Raw genomic sequence first — 24,412 nt, forward strand, 5'->3', positions numbered from 1 at the left:
GTTGATCTTTAATTGACAGTTATTCAGATCTTGAGTTTCTTTCCTTAACTCCTAAATTCTAAGTGTCTTCGTGGACCACTGTCCGTTAATTTTCAGTCGCTGAATAGATTTAGACACCTGCAGGGAGCTGTTGTTCGTTCTTTGAAAAAACAGTCATGTAGTTATTACCTGTGAAAACGATAAAACTTTTTAAAGTAAATTTATAGTACATCCATTTTGTAAATCCTGTTTTTGGTTCTGTTGCTATCTCGACAGTCCATGTGGATTTGCTCTGTTACTTAGTTTAAGATTCAAGTTCAGATCAGAAGACACCCAGAGAGCGGAAGGGTGTTGCTCACGGCTACCCGCGTAGTGGGGGAACCGGCGCAGTCGGCAGTTCACACCACGTTCGCCGCCCTCCTCTCGTGTTTCCATCTACGCTGTTGACTGCCCCTGTTAGTAACTACTCCTTTCCTGAACACGAACAGTAACTGTAGCCACTCTAAAAATGAATGTTATTTATCACTGTTTTTTGTCTTCATTGCGGAAAGCTAATTAAAAAAAAAAAAGCGTGCATCCGACGCATTTGCCTGAATTCCTTTGTTTATATCCACAAACAGCTGTGTGCTTGTTCTCATCTCTCGTTTGAAAATCCACCATAATGGGACTGGATCTAAGACGCCCAGAGTTCTCCAAATTCGTCCTGACTCGTTGCCTAAGTCAGAGTCTTCACAGGGAGATACAGGCGTCTTCCATTGCCCTGCAGGCCGATTTTTCAAATGACTGAGTCTTTACTTTGCTTCCAGTCCACATTTGGTTATTGCCGATGAGGAAGGTTCCTTAATCAGGACATGTTCCCGAGCTCCTGTCTGTGCCACTCTCGTGGTGCTGGGCAGGAAACAGCTGGTAACTCAGCTTCGGCTCTTTGCCACACCCGCACATCCGATCGATTCATAATCTTCTTTGTCTTTTCTTCCCATTTTAGCAAATTGATGGAGAAGCCTTTCTGCTTATGACCCAAACAGACATTGTTAAAATTATGAGCATTAAGTTGGGCCCTGCTCTCAAAATTTTCAATTCTATCCTGATGTTCAAAGCTGCAGAGAAGAACTCTCACAATGAACTTTGAAGATGGTGAATTTTGAATACCATCAGCTTTCTGCTTTAAAGCTCATGTTTTATTCAAAGCACAAGGACAGTTACAACTCCTACGCGAGAAGTCTCCACAACTCAAAAGAGCAATGCTATCAGATTATTTATATTCCTCAAGAGACAATATATACGAATCCTTATGAAAGTCCTTCGGCTTTTAACCAAGTACTGTCTAACAGCGGTCATCCTTTGGTTCTGTTCACTGAGCTAAAATTATCTTTGTACATCTTTTTGAGGCCGGGGGGTGGGGGGAAGGGGACTTCGTTAATTATTTATGGTAAAAGGAGGGGTCAGAGTAAGAACTTCTGGCATTTTGTAAACATTGTTGAATTCTCTTTCATGCACACTGTCTCTTTTCCAGTACTTTCAGAAACCTTTTTATATAATCCAACTTCAACTGAAACCAAATTAGTCAAAACCTGGCTGAGGTTCGCCAGTGGGACTGTTACCTGTATTGTTCATTCTGTGCCATATTTTGAATTGCAACATTATGCTAAGTATAACTTTGCAAGTCATGATATTGCCTAACTGCTTGTCATAATTTGTTGGGGCTGAACGGTGGTAAAAATTACTTTTCTTTAAATCAGTGTTTTTACTTTTGCACGCATTATGAAATGTTAAACAAATTACTTTTCACCAGCATCTTTACTATAATTACCAAAAACGTGTATATAAATAATGGAATTGAAAAATAAAATATATAAATAAATTAGGTGATGTATTTGAATGGCATCAGTCTTACACATTGTGGTGCCCTATGTATTTACAAGAGTCCAGTGGTATCAAAGGAAAATGCAGTTATATGGGGGGGGGGATGTTTGTAAGGATCTTGAACTATTTATGAGATGATCTTGAGTTTCTCTCTAATTGCCAATGAAGTAACTGAAGGGGTCGTTCTGTCGATGGAAACACTAATCCGTAAAGAGCTGTGTCCCAGATCTTCTTCCTCCAGACCCAAAGGTTTTCTTTGGGTTGGCTGGAGAGAGAGAGTATATGGATTTTACTGAAAAGGTAGGGTTTGAGGGAGCAGTAGCAGTCAGCACAGAGATTCTAAATGCTCACAGATCCAGGGGGCAACTTCCCAAAGCAATTATTCAAGAACCTCCATTTGGAAAGATTCCTTTCTCTGTAGAACAGTTCACCTAAGTTTTATAAATGTACAGATGCACTTTAAATGAAAGCCCTCGATTACCTATAAACTGCTAGCAGTAATGTTTCTTTTCTGAGAATGCCTTTCCAACACAAAAGGTAAATGATTTTATCAGCCTTTGGATATAATGTCTACTTCTAGGATGGGCCATTTATTCGAGGGCTATTAGAAGAGTAGGGAGTAAGTTTGTAGCATGCTGCCTGAATTCTGGGGCAAGTTCCACCTCTCTCCTTAGTTGCCCTCCTTTTTTCTGGTGTAGGACTTCCTTTGTTGTCCCCCGTCGGGAGTCTGTTAGCGGTCCTTTGCATTTGTCATAATTCAAAAGGACTGCGGCATCTGCAATGTCCCTTTCATTTCTTTGCATGAATCTACTTAAATAAGTTTTTCGTTGTTGGATTTTTTTTTCTTTTTTATGTTCTGTTCAGCATTTGTACATTCAAGTTGCACTTGTTATATCTGACATGAATGAAATAAAATCTTAATTGCAGATACTTTTTTTAATATATGAATGCTTTTTTTAGAAAGCTTGTCAAACAGGCAAATGAGAGCAGGAACAGTGTCAAAGATTTGGGCATTACCTCACTATGTAATGAAGCTGCAGGATTCAAAATTGTCAAACTGTGTCCCAGGTGATGAGAACAACGATAAATAAGTAAGTAAATAAGTTAGAGACATTGTTAAAAAGTTACAAACATTGTGTAAGGCAAATGGGACCTGTCTGCAGGTTGAAATGTAACTACATGCTGCCAATTTGCAACTTCTAGATTCAATAGACTCAGATTCCAAAGAAAACAGAGTTACGTTAGTCAACAATAGGAGTATTTCCCAAGTGGCAGGGCCATGCTGGGCACTGGGGACAGATGCACCGTGGAAAGAGTCAGTAAAGCTTAAGTGAATTTGCCCTCGCGGTCTGCTCATGCCCGCCGTGTTCAGAGCCAAACCTCACTGCAATGTTCCTGCAGCTCCGCCCCTCTCTCTTCCCCAGCCTATGGGCATGAAGAGAGGCTTTCACTGACCTTCAGCCACAGACACTGTGTACTTCCTGAGGAAAAGAAGCTTTAAGAATTTGGTAAATTCATTTGGGAGAGGAAGACTAAGATTGTGGAACTAAAAAAATGGGGGTGGGGGCACTAGGGAAATGGAGGAAAGTTTGTAAGGAACTAAAGGCACATTCTAGTGAAAGGGAAGAAATGGAAACAATGGAATTAGGGACTAGTAGAGGTGAAATCAACATGTACTGAATTGGTACCCTGCCTGTCCATTCTCACCGAAGCAGTTAATGAATAGTCATTGTAGACATGGGCAGCTGATGGACATTTCATTTTCTAGACTCTTCAGTCTCTAAACCAATTTGTTCTGTCAAAACTGATAGGTTATGTTGATACTGTGATGGTGATTATCAAGGAGCACCTCGAAACTGTTGTCATGTGTCCTTAGAAAATACTGGAAAAGAATGCACTGAGTCTTGTCAGACCTAAGAACTACTTAGGTACCATCTTTAGGAACAGAACACATGGAATTACAACATGGAACTCTGAGCTGGGTGGATGAGGAACCAGGACCCGGACTTCTGAGACAGGCAGGAGAGCAAGTCGAGGAAGAGGCCAACCCAAAAACTAGAAACTGGTGCTCAAAAGACTCTGGGCGGGAAAAACTAGGTCCATGTTACAGACAAAACAAACCCGAGCAGTAGCCAGGGCACACGCCAACACCTGACATCAAAGCCAGGAAAAAGTAGAAGCAGCGTGAGGAGACCAGAATGGGGCCATCACTGTCAAGGGACAGAAGTGGCGGAGACTGCATAGGTCACAGATGATCGAAACCTGTGCCAGTGAGACCAGCCAGCAGTGAGGAGACCGCAGGAATGGAGCAGCCTTTGTTCTTGACAAATGTGGTTGAAGGAGGGACCCTGGGTGGCTCAGTCGGTTAAACATCTGCTTTCGGTTCAGGTCATGATCCCAGGGTCCTGGGATCGAGTCCTATATCAGGCTTCTTGCTCAGCAGGGAGCCTGTTTCTCCCTCTGCCCACAGCTCCCCCTGCTTGTGCACTTGCTCTCTCTGTCAAATAAGTAAATCTTAAAAAAAAAAAAAAAAAAAAATGTGGTTGAAGGAAACCAAAATGCCTGGGACCAGGGAGGTCAGCTCGGGGAAAGAGAACTGGGGAGTATGTGCATCTTCCTAAAATGTTCAAGATTAAAATGTTTCCAAGCCATATTCAGACCAAAGAGGCAGCCCACAGGCTGCAAATGTACAGTTCCTGGGCATTAAGTCTTCAGACAGTGGGCATATTGGGCCAAGTGCAAGGTGTCATACCGTAATCAGAGGATTTGAGTGTATCTGAAGTGTAGGGTCTTTCAAAAACTAAAGCACCCTTGAAAGTGTAGCTTGGCGGGTGGGTGCCTGGGTGACACAGTCACTTAAGTACCCAACTCTTGGTTTCAGCTCAGGTTGGGATCTCAGGGTGATGAGATCAAGCCCTGCATTGGGCTCCACGGTCAGCGAGGGGTCTGCTTGAGATTCTCTTTCCTTTTCCCTCTGCCCCTCCCACTTGTTTGGATCATTGAATTTCTTAGAACTCAAACAGCTCTTTAACATAGTATTTTATTACAGAATTTCACAACGAATTTTCAGTATCTAAGCATGAAGACAGAAGGTACTGAAATTCATGTGCATCTTTGAGACAAAACAATTTTTTAACACCTACCTCCAATGCTAAGTCAAAACAATCTTTTTTATAAAATTTCGGCTGTCCCAGAGATCATTCTGATGCAATATTTGGCATGCCATTAAGTAACTGGGGGTTGAAATCCTACTTCCTTTTCCTTTTCTTTCATAGAAGGAAAATAGGGACAGTGCATATCAAAAATCAGCGTCTCTAGGAAGTTGAGGGTTTGGGACAGTCTTCTTGGACACTCAACTCCAAATACATGGTAGGCAGCTATGAGAGCAGCCAAGGCCATAACACAGTCGTCTACCTTTGTGAGCTTCTCTTTTTCTAAATACAAAGAAAATTCGCAGACACCGATGTTGAAAGGGTTCTTGACTTCTAACACGGGTGTAGAAACTTGCACCTGAAACAATAGATATATGACTCACCACTCTGTGATATGGATAATAGCTAAATAATAAAAGGGCACCGATTAACCATATTACAGTAAATGAGCTGGTTGTAGTGCAGCATATTTGTAAATATGACAAAACCAGACTTCAAAAGACACTACCACCCTGTTTGCAAATAAATTATTCTATGAAGATGTGAAATGTCAAACCCAATAAACATTGACAATACTTCATACCTTCTTGTTCACAATGACAAAAAGGCTAGGATCATCCCCAAAAACATCTGGTAGGAGCAAACATGTGGCTGTCATCTTCATATCTGCCAAAACAATCATACTTAAAGTCCAAGTAAAAATAAGGTTTTGCCAACCATAAGCAAAAGCCGGTCTTAAAACATGGATTTTTTTTTTCTTTAATCATTTTCTTCTACAGAGAATAAGCTGGTCTTACTGCATTAGTGTTTTGCAACCATTTAACCAACATCGCCTTAAATAAACATCCAGATCTCGTGTTCTGCCCTCCAGGTCATGGCCAGGGGAAGATAAGAGCCCTGTACTCTCTGTCCATTAGCCAGGAAGATTTTAGCATGCTTAACCTTGTGATTTGTATTATGAAATTAACAGGTTACTAGTTCCCTAAATATAGTTTTATAATATCAAGTGTACTTTTAATTCTATACCTAAACTACTCCTATTTGAGATTTTTTTTTTATCCTGCATGTTGTTTCATTGAATTACTTATTTCCAGAGCTTTTCTAATTATCCTGAATTATACAGATAACTAAGACCAGATTGCCCCACCCCCAGGCTTACTAACGTTTCAACATGTCTTCATCTGTGTGCTGTTTCATTTTTTCTTGCAATGCAATATTGATTGGATTGTCCACCACTGAAAAAGAAGTCAGTATGTTTTCTGAATAGGATTCCAAAATGTGCTTTGTTTTCTTATAAATATCTGTTCTCGTAAGAAGTTGGAATTCTCTGAACATCTAGAAAAAAAGAAGAAAAAGATCATGAGAAAAGCTACTGTATAAAATGTAAAGGAGTAAATAACTCTTTAGGATTATATTAAGCTTTGAATGCTAGTTTATATACAGGATATTTGAGTAGCTTTAGTGGAGAAGTAAAGACTTAAAGACAGAGGAGGGGAAAAGAATGGAAGCCTAAAATGAAGAATAAATATGATAAATAACGGTCATAGCAACCCTCTATACCCACAGAATTGAAACTGCATGTAGACTCAACTAAATGAGGGTTCCCACATATATACGCATATTTCGGCTATTTGGTTACCAGCTAAGGTTCTAGGACCTTGTATTTCTTTAGGTAGTGCACAAGAGGGAAAATAAGAAAACTTAGATTTTAGAAAGCAAACTTTCAAAAATACCAAACCATAGCATTCTAAAGGGAAAGAGGAGAGCTTTAGAGACAAAAGTGGTGAGAAACAAGTGCCGGAGATCTGACTACAAAGTAAAAGCAAAACCAGTTTACCTGTGTGGAAACCCCTTTACTCAAAACCACCTTTTCCTGCCACTGCCCAAGTTCTCCCCCTCCAAGAATTCCACCACCCTGGCAGCCTCCCCACTTTTTTTTTAATTAAACAATTTTTAAATTTAAATTCAATTAATTAACATAAAATGTATTATTGGTTTCGGTGGTACAGGTCTGCGATTCATCAGTCTTATATCATACCCAGTGCTCACATGCCCTCCTTAGTGTCCATCACCCAGTTACCGCATCCCCCCAACTCCAGCAACTCTCAGTTTGTTTCCTATACTTAAGAGTCTCTCATGGTTTGTACTCCCTCTCTGGTTTCATCTTTTTTTATTTTTTCCTCTCTTCCCCGATGATCCTCTGTTTTGTTTCTTAAATTCCACAAATCAGTGAGATCACATGATAATTGTCTCTCTGTGATTGACTTATTTCACTTAGCATAATACCCTCTAGTTCCATCCATGTTTTTGCAAATGGCAGGATTTCATTTTTGATGGCTGTGTAATATTCCTCTGTGTGTGTGTGTGTGTGTGTGTGTGTGTGTGTGTGTGTACACACACACACACATATATATAGATATTGTATCTTCTTTATCCATTCATCTGTCAGTGGACATCTGGGCTCTTTCCCTAGTTTGGCTATTGTGAACATGCTGCTAAAAACATGGGGGTGCAGGTGCCCCTTTGGATGACTACATTTGTATCTTTGGGGTAAATACACAGTAGTGCAATTGCTATGTCATAGGGTAGCTCTATTTTCAACTTTTTGAGGAACCTCCATACTGTTTTCCAGAGCGGCTGCACCAGCTTTCATTCCCACCAACAGTGTAGGAGGGTTCCCCTTTCTCCACATCCTTGCCAACTTCTGTTATTTCCTGACCTGTTAATTTTAGCCATTCTGACTGGTGTGAGGTGGTATTTCATTGTGGTTTTGATTTGTATTTCCCTGATAACAAGTGATGTGGAGCTTTTTTTCATGTGTCTGTTGGCCATTTGTATGTCTTCTTTGGAGAAATGTCTGTTCATGTCTTCTGCCCATTTCTTGATTGGATTATTTATTCCTTGGGTGTTGAGTTTGATAAGTTCTTTATAGATTTTGAATACCAGCCCTTTATCTGATATGTCATTTGCAAATATCTTCTCCCATTTTGTCAGTTGTCTTTTGGTTTTGTCAACTGTTTCCTTTGTTGTGCAAAAGCTTCTGATCTTGATGAAGTCCCAATATTTCATGTTTGCCTTTGTTTCTCTTACCTTTCTCCCCACTTTTTTTGACAAAGTGGCATTAGAAGACAGTTCATCATCACTCACACTGGTAGGAATCAAAGTAATCATCACTTTCCCTAAAACTGTAAAGAACAGTTACCTACTACCCTTGGGATCTCACCATTTCTTGAACATTTTGGTAGATCATTACTGTTCCTAGGAACCCAAAGATGAAGAGAAAGCAGCTCATAACTAAGGTAATGTTGCTGAGAGATAAGTAGATAAAATAATCCATGTGAAGCACTGACAATATGCCACCTACACAGTAAGCACTCAGATGTTTGCTATAGATATTATTATGAAAAAATATGCAGGCAAGGTCTTTTTTTTTTTTTTTTGGAGTAAGAATAACATGTGAAACTTTTTATTTTCAAAATAGTTGATTGCACTACAGAATTCTTTCATGAAATGTGTTCCCAGGTAAAAACTGATGAATCTTTCATTCTGTACTACAGCTAACATTATGCCAAAATTGTAATGGGACCCTTTAATGGCCACTTTAGTTAAACTAAATGGAAGGGTATTTGGTTTACCTATTAAACTTCATATATTCCAAGACCACTTAATGAAATTATTTGGGATCATAGAGGAAATAGATTTTGCGTAATGTTGCATACTAACAGGTTCCTTAATAAACTATCTTGATTGTCTAAATACATGCAAAGGGAAAATGTTTCACACTGTCAAAATACCCCTAAGTAGTGGTCCCCCCAGCCTCCCCATTATGTTCAATGACAGGGAAATATTTAAATCTGACGGCCAGCAGTGCATGTTATTAGAATATGCTTCCAGAAATTCTTACCAAATGGTCCTAGTTGTACCCTGTGGAGCCTCACACACCCTACAGAGATTCACACCCACCGTTTGCTATATAGTGCTGTTACACTACAAAGGAAAAGAAAAAAAAAACCAATTTGGACATTAAAACTAGAGAATATTATAAGCGAATTAAGATACCTGATAAGGGCACTTCAAGAAAGGAAACATTTTAAGAATGTCCTTCAGAGGGGTTCTGCTGCCAATCAGCTTTCTTCTTATTTCCAAAGTCTGGCTCATCCTCTTATCGATTTCTTTCCAGTCCTTTTCTGTTTTCATATATTCTTGCTGGAACCAGCTAATATGTTCATCTGCCTCAGAATCTAAACAAACAGTTTCTTCCTGCAAAATGTTTTTGAAATATCAGTATGTTTCATGTTTCAAGTGGCAGTTTAACACTTCGCGAGAACTTGAATCATGGGCTGTTATTGCAGACAGCTAGCTCACTCCTGAGATGAGTGTTACCAAGTGTGATTACACTTGGCCTGGGCTGTGGTTAACAAATGGACAGTCTTAACAAATCAGATAGTTCATTACTTACTATCATTACTTACAATCTGTTCTCTTGACAGATACAAGAGTTACTTCATTTTCTACATACCCTTCTAGTGGAAACCTAGATTATCTAGAAGGTTCATGCTAAACAGGAATGTTTTTTATTTCTACTCATTTAAATATTAAAAGATAAAGAGGTTCTAAATTAAGGTTTTGTTATTGCTGCTGTTTGTATTTTTCCTTTTTAAATGCTTTTTTGTAGTGCACTACCATGCCATAAAATCCAAATTCAAAATAATAACAGTGGATATTTTGTGACATAAATCGTCCAACTGTCAATTATATTTACTATAAATTTAAGTACATTGGGTGGGGTGGATGGCTAGGAAATACCTCACATACACTTATTAAAAATCCAAGACGATCAGACTAAGGAGCCAAAAAGAAAGTATTTCTAGAAAAATTTGTTGAGGGGCAGTCAGACAACAAAAAGAAATAAAAGACATCCGAATCAGCAAAGAAGAAGTCAAACTTTCACTGTTTTCAGATGACATGATACTCTATGCAGAAAATCTGAAAGACTCCACCAAAAAATTGCTAGAACTAATATATGAATTCAGCAAAGTCACAGGATATAAAATCAATGTACGGAAATCTGTTGCATTTCCATATACCAATAATGAAGTAGCAGAAAAAGAAATCAGGCAATCGACCCCTTTTGCAATTGTACCAAGAAAAGTAAGATACCCAGGAATGAACCTAATCAAAGAGGTAAAAGATCTGTACTCTGAAACCCTAGAACACTTATGAAGGAGATTGAAGAGAACACAAAGAAATGGAAAAACAGCCCAAGCTCATAGATGGGAAGAACAAACACTGTTAAAATGTCTCTATGACCCAGAGCAATATACACATTTAATGCAATCCTTATCAAAATACCACCAGCAGTTTTCACAGAACTAGAACAAACAATCCTAAAATTTGTAAGACCCTGAATAGCTAAAGCAATCCTGAAAAAGAAAAGCAAAGCTGGAGGCATCATGATTCTGGACTTAAAGCTATATTACAAAGCTGTAGTCATCAAGGCAGTATGGTACTGGCACAAAAACAAATAGATAAATGGAACAGAATAGAAAACCCAGAAATGGACCCACAACTATATGGTCTACTAATCTTTGACAAAGTGGGAAAGAATATCCAATGGAAAAAAAGTCCTTCAACAAGTGGTGTTGGGAAAACTGGACAGCAACATGCAGAAGAATGAAACTGGACCACTTTCTTACAACACACACAAAAATAAATTCAAAATGAATGAAAGATCTAAATGTGAAACAGGAAACTATCAAAATCCAAGAGAATAACATAGGCAGCAACCACTTTGACCTCCGCCATAGCAACTTCTTACTAGACACATCACCAGAGTCAAGGAAACCACAAACAAAAATGAACTATTGAGACTTCATCAAGATAAAAAGTTTCTGCACAGTGAAGGAAACAATCAACAAAACTAAAAGCAGCTCACCAATGGGAGAAGATATTTGCAAATGACATATCTGATAAAGGATTAGTTTCCAAAATCTATAAAGAACTTACCAAACTCAACACGCAAAAAACAACCCAGATAAGAAATGGGCAGAAGACATGAATAGACACTTTTTCAAAGAAGACATCCAGACGGCTAACAGACACATGAAAAGATGCTCAACATCACTCATCACAAGGAAATACAAATCAAAACCATGATGAGATGCTACCTCACACCTGTCAGGATGGCTAAAATTAACAACACAAGAAAAAAATAGGTGTTGGCGAGGATTTGGAGAAAGGGGAACCCTCTTAACTGTTGGTGGGAATGCAAACTGGTGCAGCCACTCTGGAAAACAGTATGGAGGTGCCTCAAAAAGTTAAAAATTGAACTACCATCTGGGTGGCTCAGTCAGTTGGGTGCCTGCCTTCAGCTGAGGTCATGATCCTGGAGTCCTGTGATTGAGCCCCATGTCTGTCTCCGTGCTCAGTGAGGAGTCTGCTTCTCCCTCTATCCCCACCCCACTCATGTTCACTTTCTCTTTCTCAAATAAATAAATAAAATATTTTTAAAAATAAATAAAATATTTTTAAAATAACGAATAAACAACTGCCTCTTGCCAGAAAGAAAGAAAGAAAGAAAGAAAGAAAGAAAGAAAGAAAGAAAGAAAGAAAGAAATTTGTTAAAGGGACACTCAGCTGAACTGCACCTGAATTAACAAGTTTGCAAACTGTTTAGCTGATCAGAATGTGAGCAGATGTCACTTATAAAAAATGAAAAAAATAATAGGCCTAAAATGTTCCTACATAAGGGCTTTTCAAGAACATAAGAGAGCTTCAGGTAGACCCACTTTCTATGAACATAGGATGACTAGCAAGACAGACTAAGTGAACAAATCTCTAGAAAAGGATAACTTATCAAACAGACTAAAAAGAAATTCCGATAACCATACATAAATTTAATTAGAAAATAAGTTTTCCCACAAGGAATATGCCAAGACCTGGAAGTTTTATAGACAAATTCTACTAAAGTTTCAAAAACACAGTGTTCCAAATTTATGCAAATTATATCAGGAAGTCAGGGGAGGGAAAAAAAAAAGGAATCCTATGAAGGATTCCAACCCATTCTATGACTCCCCAAACCTGAAAGAACACTGTAAGAGGAAAATTACAAGTCAGTCTCATTCATGAACAAAATTATAAATATTGAGAACAAGGAACAGCTAACTTAAGCTTAACCCAGAAGTACAACAATGGTCTGACATTACTAAAGGAACTACAGTAAACTAAAGGGAAGTATGATTGACTTACCCATTATATTTCACACACTTTTCATACTGAAATCTGAAAATTTTTTATAAGATTTTTTATTTTAGACAGAGAGCACGAGCAGAAGGAATGGGCAGAGGGAGAGGCAGAGAGAGAAAGGGAGAGAAACAGTCTCCCCCTGAGCATGGAGCCCAATGCAGGGCTCAATCCCACAACCCCAAGATCATGACCTGAGCCAAAAGTAAGAGTCAGACACTCAACGGACTGAGCCATCCAGGCACCCCTGAAATCTGAATTTTAGGGCTGCTGTGATAGAAAGATTTAGACCAAAAAGAAATAGGTTTTGAGAACTTTGACATAGTAACAGTTCTATAATTCACCTTGATTATCTAAATATGTGTAAGTATCATATACTGCATTAACCAATTAAATTTTTTAAATAACATTTGAAATAATGCGGAAAAAATTGTATAAAATTCAACATCCCTTTAAAATTAAAGAAAAAAACTTTCATCAAAATAAAAAGAGAAATTTTTGAAACTTATGAAGTTATCTACTAAAAACTTAGAGCTAACATTTTTAATGGTGAAATTTTAAAAGAATTTTCCTTAAAATCAGAAACAAGACAATGATGCTCTGCTATACTCTTATTCAGCCTTTTACTAGAGATCCCAGCCAGGGTAGTTAAGATAAGAATAAGAAACAAAAGGCATAAAAATTGGAAAGATAGAAACAAATTGTCATCATTCATAGATGATGTGATTTGATTACTTAAGAGAAAACTCAAAATGACATACATATAATTTATTAGAGTTGGGGAGAGAGTTTTACAAAGCTACTGGATGTAAGATAAATAGACAAATTTGCTAACAAACAGAATATGTAATGTTTTACAGTTGCAACAAAAAGTATAAAGCACCTGGGAATACAACTAATAAAAGATGTGCAAGACCTTTATGGAGAAAATTATAAAATTATTAGAAAATACTAATGAGACAAATAAATAGATCTACCATGTTCACTATTAGAAAAACTCAGTATCATAAGGAAGTCACCTTTCTCCAAATGGAGATATACATTCAATAATATTTTTTATAAAAATCTAAAATATATCAAACCAAAAATTAATGTTTTAAGAACAAAAAATCTAAAATCTATCAAACTAAAAATTAATGTTTTAAGAACTCAACAAGCTGATTCTGAAATTCACATGAAAGATTAAAAAGCCCAAGAATAATAATCAAGGCAGTCTTAGGTAGTGATGGAAACTGGAAACTATCAAGACATTTTACAACTATATAAATAAGGAAAGTTGATATTCATGCAGGGATAGATAACATTACTAAGACAACACTGTAGAGCTTCTAGAGACAGATCTCTGGAAAGAACAGAGATGACACCACAAATGCCTGGAAAAGAGGACTATTTTATAAAAGGTACAGAAAACTCTCTATCCATATGGGAAAAAAAGAAGAAAACAGATCTATACCACACACCTTAAACGAAAGTAAATTACACATGGCTTAAGAACTTAAACATTAAGGCAGAACTTTAAATTTTTAAAAATATATAAAAATAATTCTTCTCATTTTAAGGTAGGAAAGGAGTTTCTAAAAGTACTAATCGTAACAGAAATGATTAATGCATCTAACTACATTGAAATTACAAATTTTGGTCAAAAGAGTTCATAAGGAAATTCAAAAGGCAAGGCACCAACTAGGAGAAAATATTTACAATGATACAACTGGTGGAGTAGAATACAGAACATATAAAGAGTTCTTATAAATAAATAAGAAAAAGGGCAGCCTCAGAAAAATAGGTAAAAGACATGATGGCATTTTACAGAGAGGGAAACTTGAATATTTTATAAATATGAAAGATGATAAACCTCATAAATGATTAAAATGAAAATAAGGACAAGTAGCATTTTACTCCCAATCCTTTGGTATCTTACTTGGGGCAGGAGGGAGTTACCTTGCTCTCTGATCTAAATGGTATCTTACATGGGTGTGGTGGGAAGAAGTCCGTTAACAGGAGCCGTTCAGTGATTAAATGTCTATAACCACCTAGGAGAATTGGCATCGTCTTATACAGTTGAGTATTTGCCTACCCAAGGTGCCAGCAATTCCACTCCTATGTGTGTATCCTTGGAAAGAGCTTGCTCATAACACCAAGATAGACAAGAAGAACGATCACAGCAGCATAGCTCATAGAAGCAAAAACTGGAAACCAGGCAAATGTCTGTCAATAAAACAACATCCAAATAAACTGTGTTTTGCTGTCACAGTAGATTTTTAAGCCAGTATAAAAATGAATGAACTACACAACTAAACTGAGCCTGGATGAATCCCAGAGATAATATATTGAGTGAGAAAAAAGTCATACGGTGTATCATTGCGTAAGCTGCAAAAACAAGCAAAGCTAAATAATGTAAGATACCCTGCATCTGTGGCAAATACATATGTCTCAAGAACAGGCGAAGGAGAAACGTAAAATTCAGAGTACAGCGCAGTGGGGTTAGGAAAGGAGGTGATGGGAGAGGAAAGACGGGCAGACACGAAGGTATGGGTGGTGTTAGGATTTTAAAGCTGAAGGCTGGGTTCATGGTATTTATTTTGTCCCATAAATTATACATATGCTGAGTGCATTCTTTTATAAGTCTCAAACGTATATAATGAGAAGTTTTTCAATAAAAAGAATCTTAATTTTTAAAAAGGGAACGGAAAATTTGTAATTATAAACAGCTTTCATTTTATTGTACTGTAGTGGGCGTTCTATAATTGGTGATATTGACATTTATAGACAAGTATACACATAATGAAAGGCTTCCCCTAACACCCGCACCCAATTCATGAAATGTCACAGAAAGTAGAGTTTCTGGAAAGCCTCTACCTGATTGGACTAACAATCGGAAGGTCGTAGCTTAGATTGAAGTACCGTATTCAAAGGAATAGCGGGCTGCTTTAGAATTTAAAATTCTCACCTTTCAATGATTCATGTGTCCTTAGAGCCAGAAGGAACTTAGACATTGTCTGGCCTGTGCGTCTCACTTTACTGATGAGCAGTTTGAGGCTGTCAAAAGGGAAGTGACTTTTCCAAGCACGGAGATGGCCCGGTGCAGGGGTTCCTGTCTTAGGGTAGCCCCCGACTTCTCTAAAAAGATGGATGGCCCTGTTCCGACAGGCTGGTTCCCTTAGCAGTCCACACTGACGAGAGGGAACCAGTGGATGAGAGAAGTCTGAATCTTACGGAGTGGCAACAGCGACAGAGTTGGCTGCTAGGTGTCTGTCTCAGTAGGCAAAGAGGGTGGGGGTAGGGAAGGGGGCACGTGCTCAAGAAGTAATGGAAAGAAGCCCGCATGAAGCAGGGAACACATCAAAGCTAGCCAAGGAACACCAACGAGTAGACACAATGAAGGGAAGTGTAGGAGTCATCTGTGGCATTTGGGACTTCAAAGGAATCAGAATAAATTAACCAGAACATGAACTTGAGTTGGATCCGAACTGGATAATGAGCTTATGCCACACCTCCCTGACCACACGAGTGCTGGCCACAGAGTGGGCCCTCCTCTCCAACACCACCGTGACCTACAGCTCCGGGCGAGTTGGATAGAATAGCAGAGAGCACAGTTATCTAAGCCGATGGCTGGAATGGAAATAAGGAGGACACTATTTCTAATAGATTAGAACAGAAAATTGAGACGGCTCTTGAAGTCGTAAGACACAGCATGGTTCAAAATATAGTTATAACTTTTTTCCGCACGGAGATGAATAAAAACTCACCTTGACTTTTATTAAACACAATTTTGCCCTTCACCCTGCAATCTGAATAAGTTTACAAAGAAAGTATCTTATGTAAATTTAATAATTCGTATACGTGTATCTTAAAAATCTACTTCAAAGGCACGATGGAAAGGTCCTGTAAGTAAGATTGAGGGACTGTCGCTCTGAACATCATCAGCAGATAACGGGTCGTGCTCCCTGCCTACTATGGTACTCCCTAGAGAGTGTCATTTTACCTAATTCCTCTAAGGGTGTGTTTCTCTGAGTCATCCAGTCTGGTGGCCATGGGAGGTTACCAATCTCTCGAAATGTGGCTAGTCCAAGCCAAGATGTAGGCTTTGAAGCACGGAATTTCAAAGATGTAGTATACAAAAAAAAAAAAAAAAGGTAAAACATCTCATTAACAATTTTTCATAATGACTGCATGTCGAAATGATAAATTTGTGGATATATTGGGTTACATAAAATATACTAATATAATAATTCCACCTGCTTTTTACTTTTTTTTTTTTTCAATGTGGCTACTAGAGAATTTTAAATTACACGTGTGATCTGTATTCTATTTCTGGGGGACAGTACTGTGTTAGGTGCTAGGATTTTCTTCATACCAAATTCCAGGCATCCCTGTTTTCAATTCCATTGTTATCACATTGACTGTGGAAATGATGTTTCTCTATGGAACCTGAAAAGTCTCTTTGCTTAGCATTCAGTCGGGGGGCTCAGTCAATCATCGGGGAACCGGCTGCCACTTGGCCCCGCGCTTCCAAGTGCACAGCTGACTTGGAAACCTCACAGCGCTAGAGCAGTTGCCACCTGCTGACCGCAGTAATTGCATTATATCCCGAATGCAATTAACTGTCAACATTTCTCTTCCACTTTTGCTGTTCTGCTCAGTTTTGCACCATGAGAGAAACATCTGTGCAGAAGCCTATAAAAATGATTAGTATTTATTCAATCAATCAGGATGTGTCAGGTGCAGTAAGAAGCAAACAGTAAATGCCATACAAGAAATCCAAAGGAACCTACGAGATATACTTAGCATTTGGCCCTCTCAGCAGTTTTTGCATAATTTTGATTCCATTTCACTTCTAAGCCAAGGAAAGCTAACACACAACGACTTCATGACTTTCGAAGTTATGAGGTACAGATATACCCAAGAAGGAGGAAAAGAAAACGTTTTCAGATAGAAACAAATCATAAGTGTTGTGTTAGTAGTTTAACACCTGGCAGTTTGTTGATTTATTTATTTACTTAGCAAATGTTTGGAGGATTTGAGGATACAAGAAGAGCCTGCAAAAGTTATTTAAATCCCGGCGTCATTGTCCTGGACATCATGTGGGGTTTTTGGTGGTTGCTGTTGTTTAAAAAGCCCAAGTTAATCTCTTGAGAGAAACTGCCACACCATGTTTGATGGGATATTTCACATCAGATGGAGCAAGATATTACTGTTGTTTCATCCATGTTTCAGACTCTGAGAAATGTCCTTAACTAAGGTCACAATGGAGATGATCTGCTCTGTACTGGAGAATTAGAAAGAATCTCCAAATGGATTAGCTGAAAAAATGAAAACGAGGTATTTTTTACATAAAGCAAAATAAATTTTTCCTAGGTTGTAAGCATTTTTATTATCACATATGGAAATAATGTTTCATAGATCTCCCCAGTCCAGATAGAGAACAAAGAGACAGACTGTGAAATCCCCGGGATAAGGATGGCAGGAGCACTTAGAGCCTCCAAAATGCCTCTGTCACTGCATGAAGCCAACACAAGGAGAATAACTGAGACGCGGATCCGAGCCTGACAGATTGTGCTGCGGCCCCCCCCCCATATCCCTCGGGACAGGCAAAAGTATGCCGCTCTACCTGACAACCCCCAAGCCTTACAGCAACAAAGGTTTATTTGTTGCTCATGGGACATGTCCATCTTGGGGCCCAGCTCCTCGCCCTCCTCAACCAGGGACCTGGCACTACCCCCTGGAATGTTGTTAGGCATCACTGATAAAGAAAGGGGGATGATGGCGCATTGCACGCGGGATCACCAATGCCCATGTCACTTCTCACATTTTGTGGTTAAAGTCAGTCTCTGGGCACCTCTAACTTCAAGGTGGTGGAGAAGTAACTATCCTACTGATTGGAGGAGACAAGATGGTTAAATTGGTGCGGAGCTAGAATGTCCGCAGGCCTCTACCTCTGAGTTTCTTGTAATGTGACAGCAAAGCTCTCCTTATCATTTAGACCAATTTGAGACAGGGCTGTCTGTTAGCTGCCCCCAAAACCATTGAACTGAGATCTCAGAACACCCAATTCTCAAACCAGAGAACAACAAACAAAATGAATTCTATATGCAGCAAAACACCTTTCAAATATGAAGGAGAAATTTATGAGATTCCCAAATAAATTAAAACTGAGACAATTGGTCACTAGCTGATAAATAAAAGGACATTAGATTGTGACTCAAATCCACATGAAAAAATAGAACCCTGATAAAGGTTATTACATAGGTAAATCTAAAAGACAATATAAATGTATTTTCTGTTTGTAACTCTTTTCTTCCATCTTAGTTTAAAGATGTTTGCATGAAACAATAATTATAAATCTGTGTTGATGGACATACAGTGTATAAAATGTGATTTATGTGACAGTAATAGCATGAAAGGGGAGAGGGATAGTTATATAGGGACAAAGATTTTGTATGCTATTGTAATTAAATTGATATTAATCCAAACTAGATTATTAAAAATTAAGAAGTTAGTTCTAATTCTCAGGGCAACTGCTAAGGAAATAACTAAAAATGTATATATACTAAAAGAAACAATAAGGGAAATTGAATGAGTACACTAGAAAATATCTACTTAACACAAAAGACGGCAGTAATTAAAGAATACACTCACAAAAACAAAAGATGAATAAAAAACAAATAGCAAAATAGGAGACATAAATTCTCTTATAAGTAATTAATATTGGCAGAAGATTGTAAAAAGTATCCAACTATATGCTGTCTCCTGGAGACACACTTCAGATTCAGACCCAAATTGTTTCAAGGTAAAAGGATGGGCAAAGATATAACATGCAAACAGAAACCAAAAGAGAGATAGAATATCAGACTAAATAAACTTTAAAACAAAAATTGCTCCTAGAGACAAAGGAAAATATTTTATAATGGGAAGAAAGCCAGTCCATCAGGTAGATATAACAATATAAACATATATACACCTAATAAGAGTCCCAAAGTTCATTTGGCAAAAAACTGAGAGAATTAAAGGGAGAAAGAGACAATTCAATAATAATAATAATTGGGGGCGCCTGGGTGGCTCAGTCGTTGAGCAACTGCCTTCGGCTCAGGGCGGGATCCCAGGGTCCTGAGATTGAGCCCCGCATCAGACTCCTCTGCTGGGAGTCTGCTTCTTCCTCTCCCACTCCCCCTGCTTGTGTTCCCTCTCTCGCTGGCTGTCTCTCTCTCTCTCTGTCAAATAAATAAATAAAATCTTTAATAATAATAATAATTAGAGACTTGAATACCCCACTTTCAATAATGAACAGAACCACCTAGCAGATGATAAATAAGGAACTATCAGGAAGACTAGAACCCCTGCTATTCCTGGAGAAGATAATATAGACTGTAGGGACTCAGAACTGTATATAACAATGAAATGACCTCTGAGAACATGATATCAAAGGCAGTTTTGAAGAAACTGATTTATAGAATTAAGTCATTTATTGAAAACTCTTAAAAAAGAAACTAAATGTAAGTTAAATTAACTGACAAAAATAAAATAATCTATGCACTTAAAGATCATATTAAAAGCCTCTCAACTGAGAGAATCTCACTGCAATTAGGGGGAAAAAATTAGAAAGAAAGAAGCAAAAGCTCCTGTAGAAACTTCAGAGTCCTTTCTATACTGTCTCAAGAAAACAATAAATTTTCACCAACTATCCAAGTTAGAATTAATCTACCTCATAAAGACAGAGGAGAATCTTTTCAAGGTAAATGAAAAGATCAGCCATGAATGTAAAGAACTGGACACCTGAAAAAGTCAAGCCAAATATTTTTCAGAAAATTTTGAAAGCAGCAGTGGCTATTATCTAAGTGGCTTATATCCCATGAGCAAAAAGTTTATGGTAATAGGTTCAGGGCTCTGCTGGCTAAAAGAAATCTCAATAACTTAAGAAAAGAAAATACATGCATTAGTCAAAAAATGATAAAGAAGAATTTAAGCGTTTCAGAAGTGTATTTACGTCCTGATGTTTGGAATGGGGCATCTGGCAGAGGCTTGAGAGGCCCACCTAGGAATCCTCTCGTGAAGACATTTCCAAACAAGGATGAGCATCAGGCTGTGACCGTGTAAGGATCCAGGCCAGAGCCTCATGTAGACCAGATGCCACCACCACCTCCACCCCAGGAAGACAGGGGCAGGATTCCTCCAGCAGGATATCCCCATCATGTCACAGATGGCTTTCCACATGAGTAAGACATAGCTTATCCTGATGCTCCTTGTGCTAACAGATGCCCAGAACCTTCTTTTGGTCCAACCCTCCCACTTGAATGTGGCATCCCTAGCCTCAGCTCCAGTACTCCTGTGAGCCCCAGGGGCTGATTCCTGAGAGAAGGATCTCCTGTCCTTCCCCTTATTCTGAAAAATGAGGATGAATCTCCCCAGAAACTGCTTTACTGAGGAACTTTCCTGACCCTGCACATCTTCCACGGGCAACAAAAAAATGTCTGTACGCTAAGCACTAATACGATACTAAGCAATAAACACTAAGTCATGAAATGTAACGTGAAAATGGCATAAAAACAGAATGATAGACTAATGGAATAAAGAGATAGTGCCAAGAACACACCCATGTCTATTTGGGAACTTAATATACAATAAAAGTGTCACCATAAACCAATGAGAAAAGGATGGATTGTTGAGTAATTGATGCTGAGATAGTGGCTCCCTCTGTGGAGATCCCTACTTAATAGCATATAAAAGACGGACTCCAGATGACTTAAAGGTGTAAACATGAAAGTGAAAACAATATATTTATTGGACAAAGAGTAGGAGAATATCTTTGTGACTTAGGGCATGGGAAAGAGTGCTTCCTACAAATTAACACAAAAAAGATGCCAACTCATTAAAAAATGGGCAATGGACCTAAAGAGGTAGTTTTCTAAAAGAAGAAACTCAAAAGGCTAACGAACATGTGAAGAGATGCTCAGACTCATTAGTTATCCCGGGAAATGCAAATCACGACAAGAATGACATTACGCTTGCTACCTAATAGACTTGGCAAAATTTAGAAGGCTGGGGAATGCCAAGGGTTGGCAGGAATACGGGAAGATGCACAACTGTGGGAATGAGACAAACAAAGTCATCTGGAGAATAACTGGCCAAATTAAAGTAAACGCACACCCTCCGCCCCGTCAGCTCCATCTCTGGGTATACAACCCAAAGAAGTCACCATAGGTAGGTCCCGAAGCGGACGTGGATGACGGTGTTCTCCACGACGCAATTCCTAGTGGGGAGGAACAGGGCTTGGGGCAAGGAGTACTTTATAATTCACTGCAATCATGGACTAGAAATACACTAATATGAATGAGTCTTAAGGAGTGTTAGTGAAAAAAGTGAAACAGGAATGAAGTACAGAATACCATTTACAGTAAGTCATATGTGTATATATATATATATATATATATATATATATATATATATATATGCCCCAAATGAGGGTACACATTTTAGAACATTTACAGTTTAAAAGATACCTATAGAACACATTGGAATGGTGGCTCAAGGGCAGAGGTGAGGAACGAGCAGATAGGGATGAGAACAAAAAGGAACAGAACAGGTCTCACACAGGGCAATGACCATAATAGGCCATGAATTAAGGAATGGAACTCACTCAAACTTCGATTAACACCTGAGATTTTTCACAAAAAAATACTACAAAGTAAAACTCCACTACACTGCTATGCAGTTCTGTACAATTCCTATAAGCTTTTAAAACCAGTATCTTCATTTAAACAGGATAATGTCGGCAACTTACGACATTACTCATGTAAGTCTACTGTTTTGAGAATCTAATTATACCTCTGTTTCTAAACATAAGACAAAGTACAGTCAAAGACAATGAAGCAAAGGAAACAGATTTACCAATTCACAGGGCTGCACACTGCTTAGACCGAAAACTGAAAGTCAGATGCATACGAGCTATAGCCCAGCCGCTGTGTTGGGGTGCTTGACGTGCAAGCAGCAGTGACATGAGGTCATGAGGTTGGAAAAAGATTTTTAAACATTGCAAAATGCCCAGCATTTTGGAGGCTTGGTCTGGAAAAACACAGTCTGGGACTCTGACCAGTATAGCCATCCATATAACATGTTGATAAGCCTTTTTAGGGACAGAATATGAAGAACCTGGGTAGATTTAAGACTCATGGGTGGATGCTTTGACGTTGTGGGTGCTTTGGGTTTCCTGGTGTGGGTTAAACAGCGATACACTGGCCCGGAGATTGGGAGAGGAGGAAAGTTAAGGACAAAAGTTCTGTGGCCGATGCTCAGACCCACACAAAATCTGTCGCTGCCTCAGTTATCTGCAGAAGCCCATGGGACAGAGCTAAGAGAAATACTTTCCTTCACGGAGACATCTGCCTTCAGTTCTTGGATAAATTCTTCCCATCCATCAAAGAGAAGCAACAGAAATGAAACCAAACAAACGAAAAGCTCTTCCCCTCTCTTACGCCTTTCCAAAATCCTCCTCTATCTAGTTCATCCAAACCCACTTCCTTGCCTTTGAGGAAATGGCCTGACTCCTGACTTCTAGCCTCCATCAGCATTCTCCGCCTCTGCTGCACATGAAATAACTGTTTTCTGCATGATGGAAATATTGTGCCCAGTCAAGAAAGTTTCAAAGATGTGTGTTAATCCAAAATGTCTTTAATTTTTAGAAATCTTCAAGATATTGAAAAGGAGCTATCAAAAGTTCAAAATGGAGATGGGAACTAATTTAGGCAATTGATTTGAAGTATCAAATTCCATGAGAGAAGGAATATATTCAATGGATTTGTCTTTCCATTCTTCTTAGGGTTTTACCATTTGCCTTGTCGCCATGCAGGGTACAAAATACAGAAACACATTGTTTCTATAATATGCTAGTGTAAATTTTTCCCCATTCTTTGAAGCTTTTGGCTCTAGAGAATACTAGGCCACATACAGAGATGTTACAGCCTTTGAAAGAATCAGCAATCTGTGGCTCCATTTGTAAGGAGGAGAAAAGCAAATCTTCACTGATTAGATTTGTTTGCCAGAAAAAACACTGTCTCTTCAGATGTGAACAGTGGTCACTCTATAATCTCTTTTTGCCCCAGCTGGCAAGAAGGTCAAAAATAAATTCTATTGCAACTTAACTCATCTCAGACTCTGGTACATTCTCTGTGTTTTTTTTGTGGGGGGGGGGGGGAGAAGAGGAATGTGTTTTTATAGCAAAAGCCTCTGCACGGATCCTAGCAGGATTCATCTGAGTATTCAGGCTTGTCTGGGGGTCTAGGGGAGGAGAGTGGAAGGGAAGAGTCATGAAGGGTGCCATTACATGAAGAACTGAGGTGGTATTGGGAAGGAACTGGAAAAGAAGTGTACAAGTTGGTTCAGTGATGATGTGTCAACAAAAAGGAGGAACTGCCATTTAGCCTGTGTGATCGCTGACCCCGCGAACATACCTTTGAGTTCTAGTGCTAGGGACAATTACTAATTTTTTTTTTTTTACATTCATTCATTCCAATGAATTTTGGTGAGCCACGAATCATAGAAAAAGAAGGAAAACTGAATTTACAAAACTTTATTTATAAAGGAACCCCATTTTTAGTATATGGAAAATCAAAATTTTGAAAAGCCAATTTATGTATGACATAATTATGTTCCCTTACAAAGTGACTTTTTAAGAATATAAAAAATAATTAAAATAAATCTAGTTCTATCTTATCATGATTTTAGTTTATAACTGGAATATTGCAAAATTTCTAAAAAGTTACACCACTAAATTGTTACCTTTCATCTCTTGTCTCGTCGAAGAGCAAGCATAAAATTATATTCTCTTAACTGGCCTATGACTTGAAAATCTCATTGAAAATTATAATAAGATATTTAAAATATACACCTTCATTTTTTTTTACTGTTTTTTTTTTTATGATGTGGGGATGAATGATTCACAAAATATGTTTAAAAATTTCCCATCCCCTGGAGTTTATAGGTAGTACTAAGAAAATTGAGACGACCAACTAGGTTCTTCTGTTACTATCAAATAAATACACCAGCTTAAAAAAAATGGAATATTCACACCAAGTACATTCACTAACATAATATGTTTGTGGTGAAGAGTTAGGATTACATATGCATGTTGGATTGGTGTGGAAACAGAATTAGCAGTTATGGGATTTGACTTCTTTCATACTTGG

General features: G+C 38.3%; 2 protein-coding genes across 8 annotated transcripts in view; one reads left to right on the forward strand and one right to left on the reverse strand.

Moving 5' to 3' along the window:
* L3MBTL3 (L3MBTL histone methyl-lysine binding protein 3) overlaps positions 1-2,772 on the forward strand; it is a 111,523-nt gene extending 108,751 nt beyond the window's left edge. For all 7 annotated transcript variants that reach the window (XM_045805573.2, XM_045805568.2, XM_045805574.2 and 4 more), the window contains one exon: positions 965-2,772. In XM_045805573.2, coding sequence (XP_045661529.1) covers positions 965-1,108 — 144 coding nt within the window. In that variant the 3' untranslated portion in view covers positions 1,109-2,772. The remainder of the gene's footprint in view (positions 1-964) is intronic.
* Positions 2,773-4,842: 2,070 nt separating this feature from the next.
* The window catches only part of SAMD3 (sterile alpha motif domain containing 3), a 43,161-nt gene continuing 23,591 nt past the window's right edge, over positions 4,843-24,412 (reverse strand). The window contains exons 7-10 of the mRNA XM_087865297.1: positions 9,054-9,254; positions 6,158-6,329; positions 5,578-5,660; positions 4,843-5,352 (exon numbers count right to left, since the gene is read on the reverse strand). Of these exons, the coding sequence (XP_087721423.1) occupies positions 5,068-5,352; positions 5,578-5,660; positions 6,158-6,329; positions 9,054-9,254 (741 nt within the window). The 3' untranslated portion in view covers positions 4,843-5,067. The remainder of the gene's footprint in view (positions 5,353-5,577; positions 5,661-6,157; positions 6,330-9,053; positions 9,255-24,412) is intronic.

Source organism: Ursus americanus, chromosome 11 (genome assembly GCF_024610735.1).
Source record: "Ursus americanus isolate L20-20 chromosome 11, mUrsAme1.1.p, whole genome shotgun sequence".
NCBI classification, from domain to species: domain Eukaryota; kingdom Metazoa; phylum Chordata; class Mammalia; order Carnivora; family Ursidae; genus Ursus; species Ursus americanus.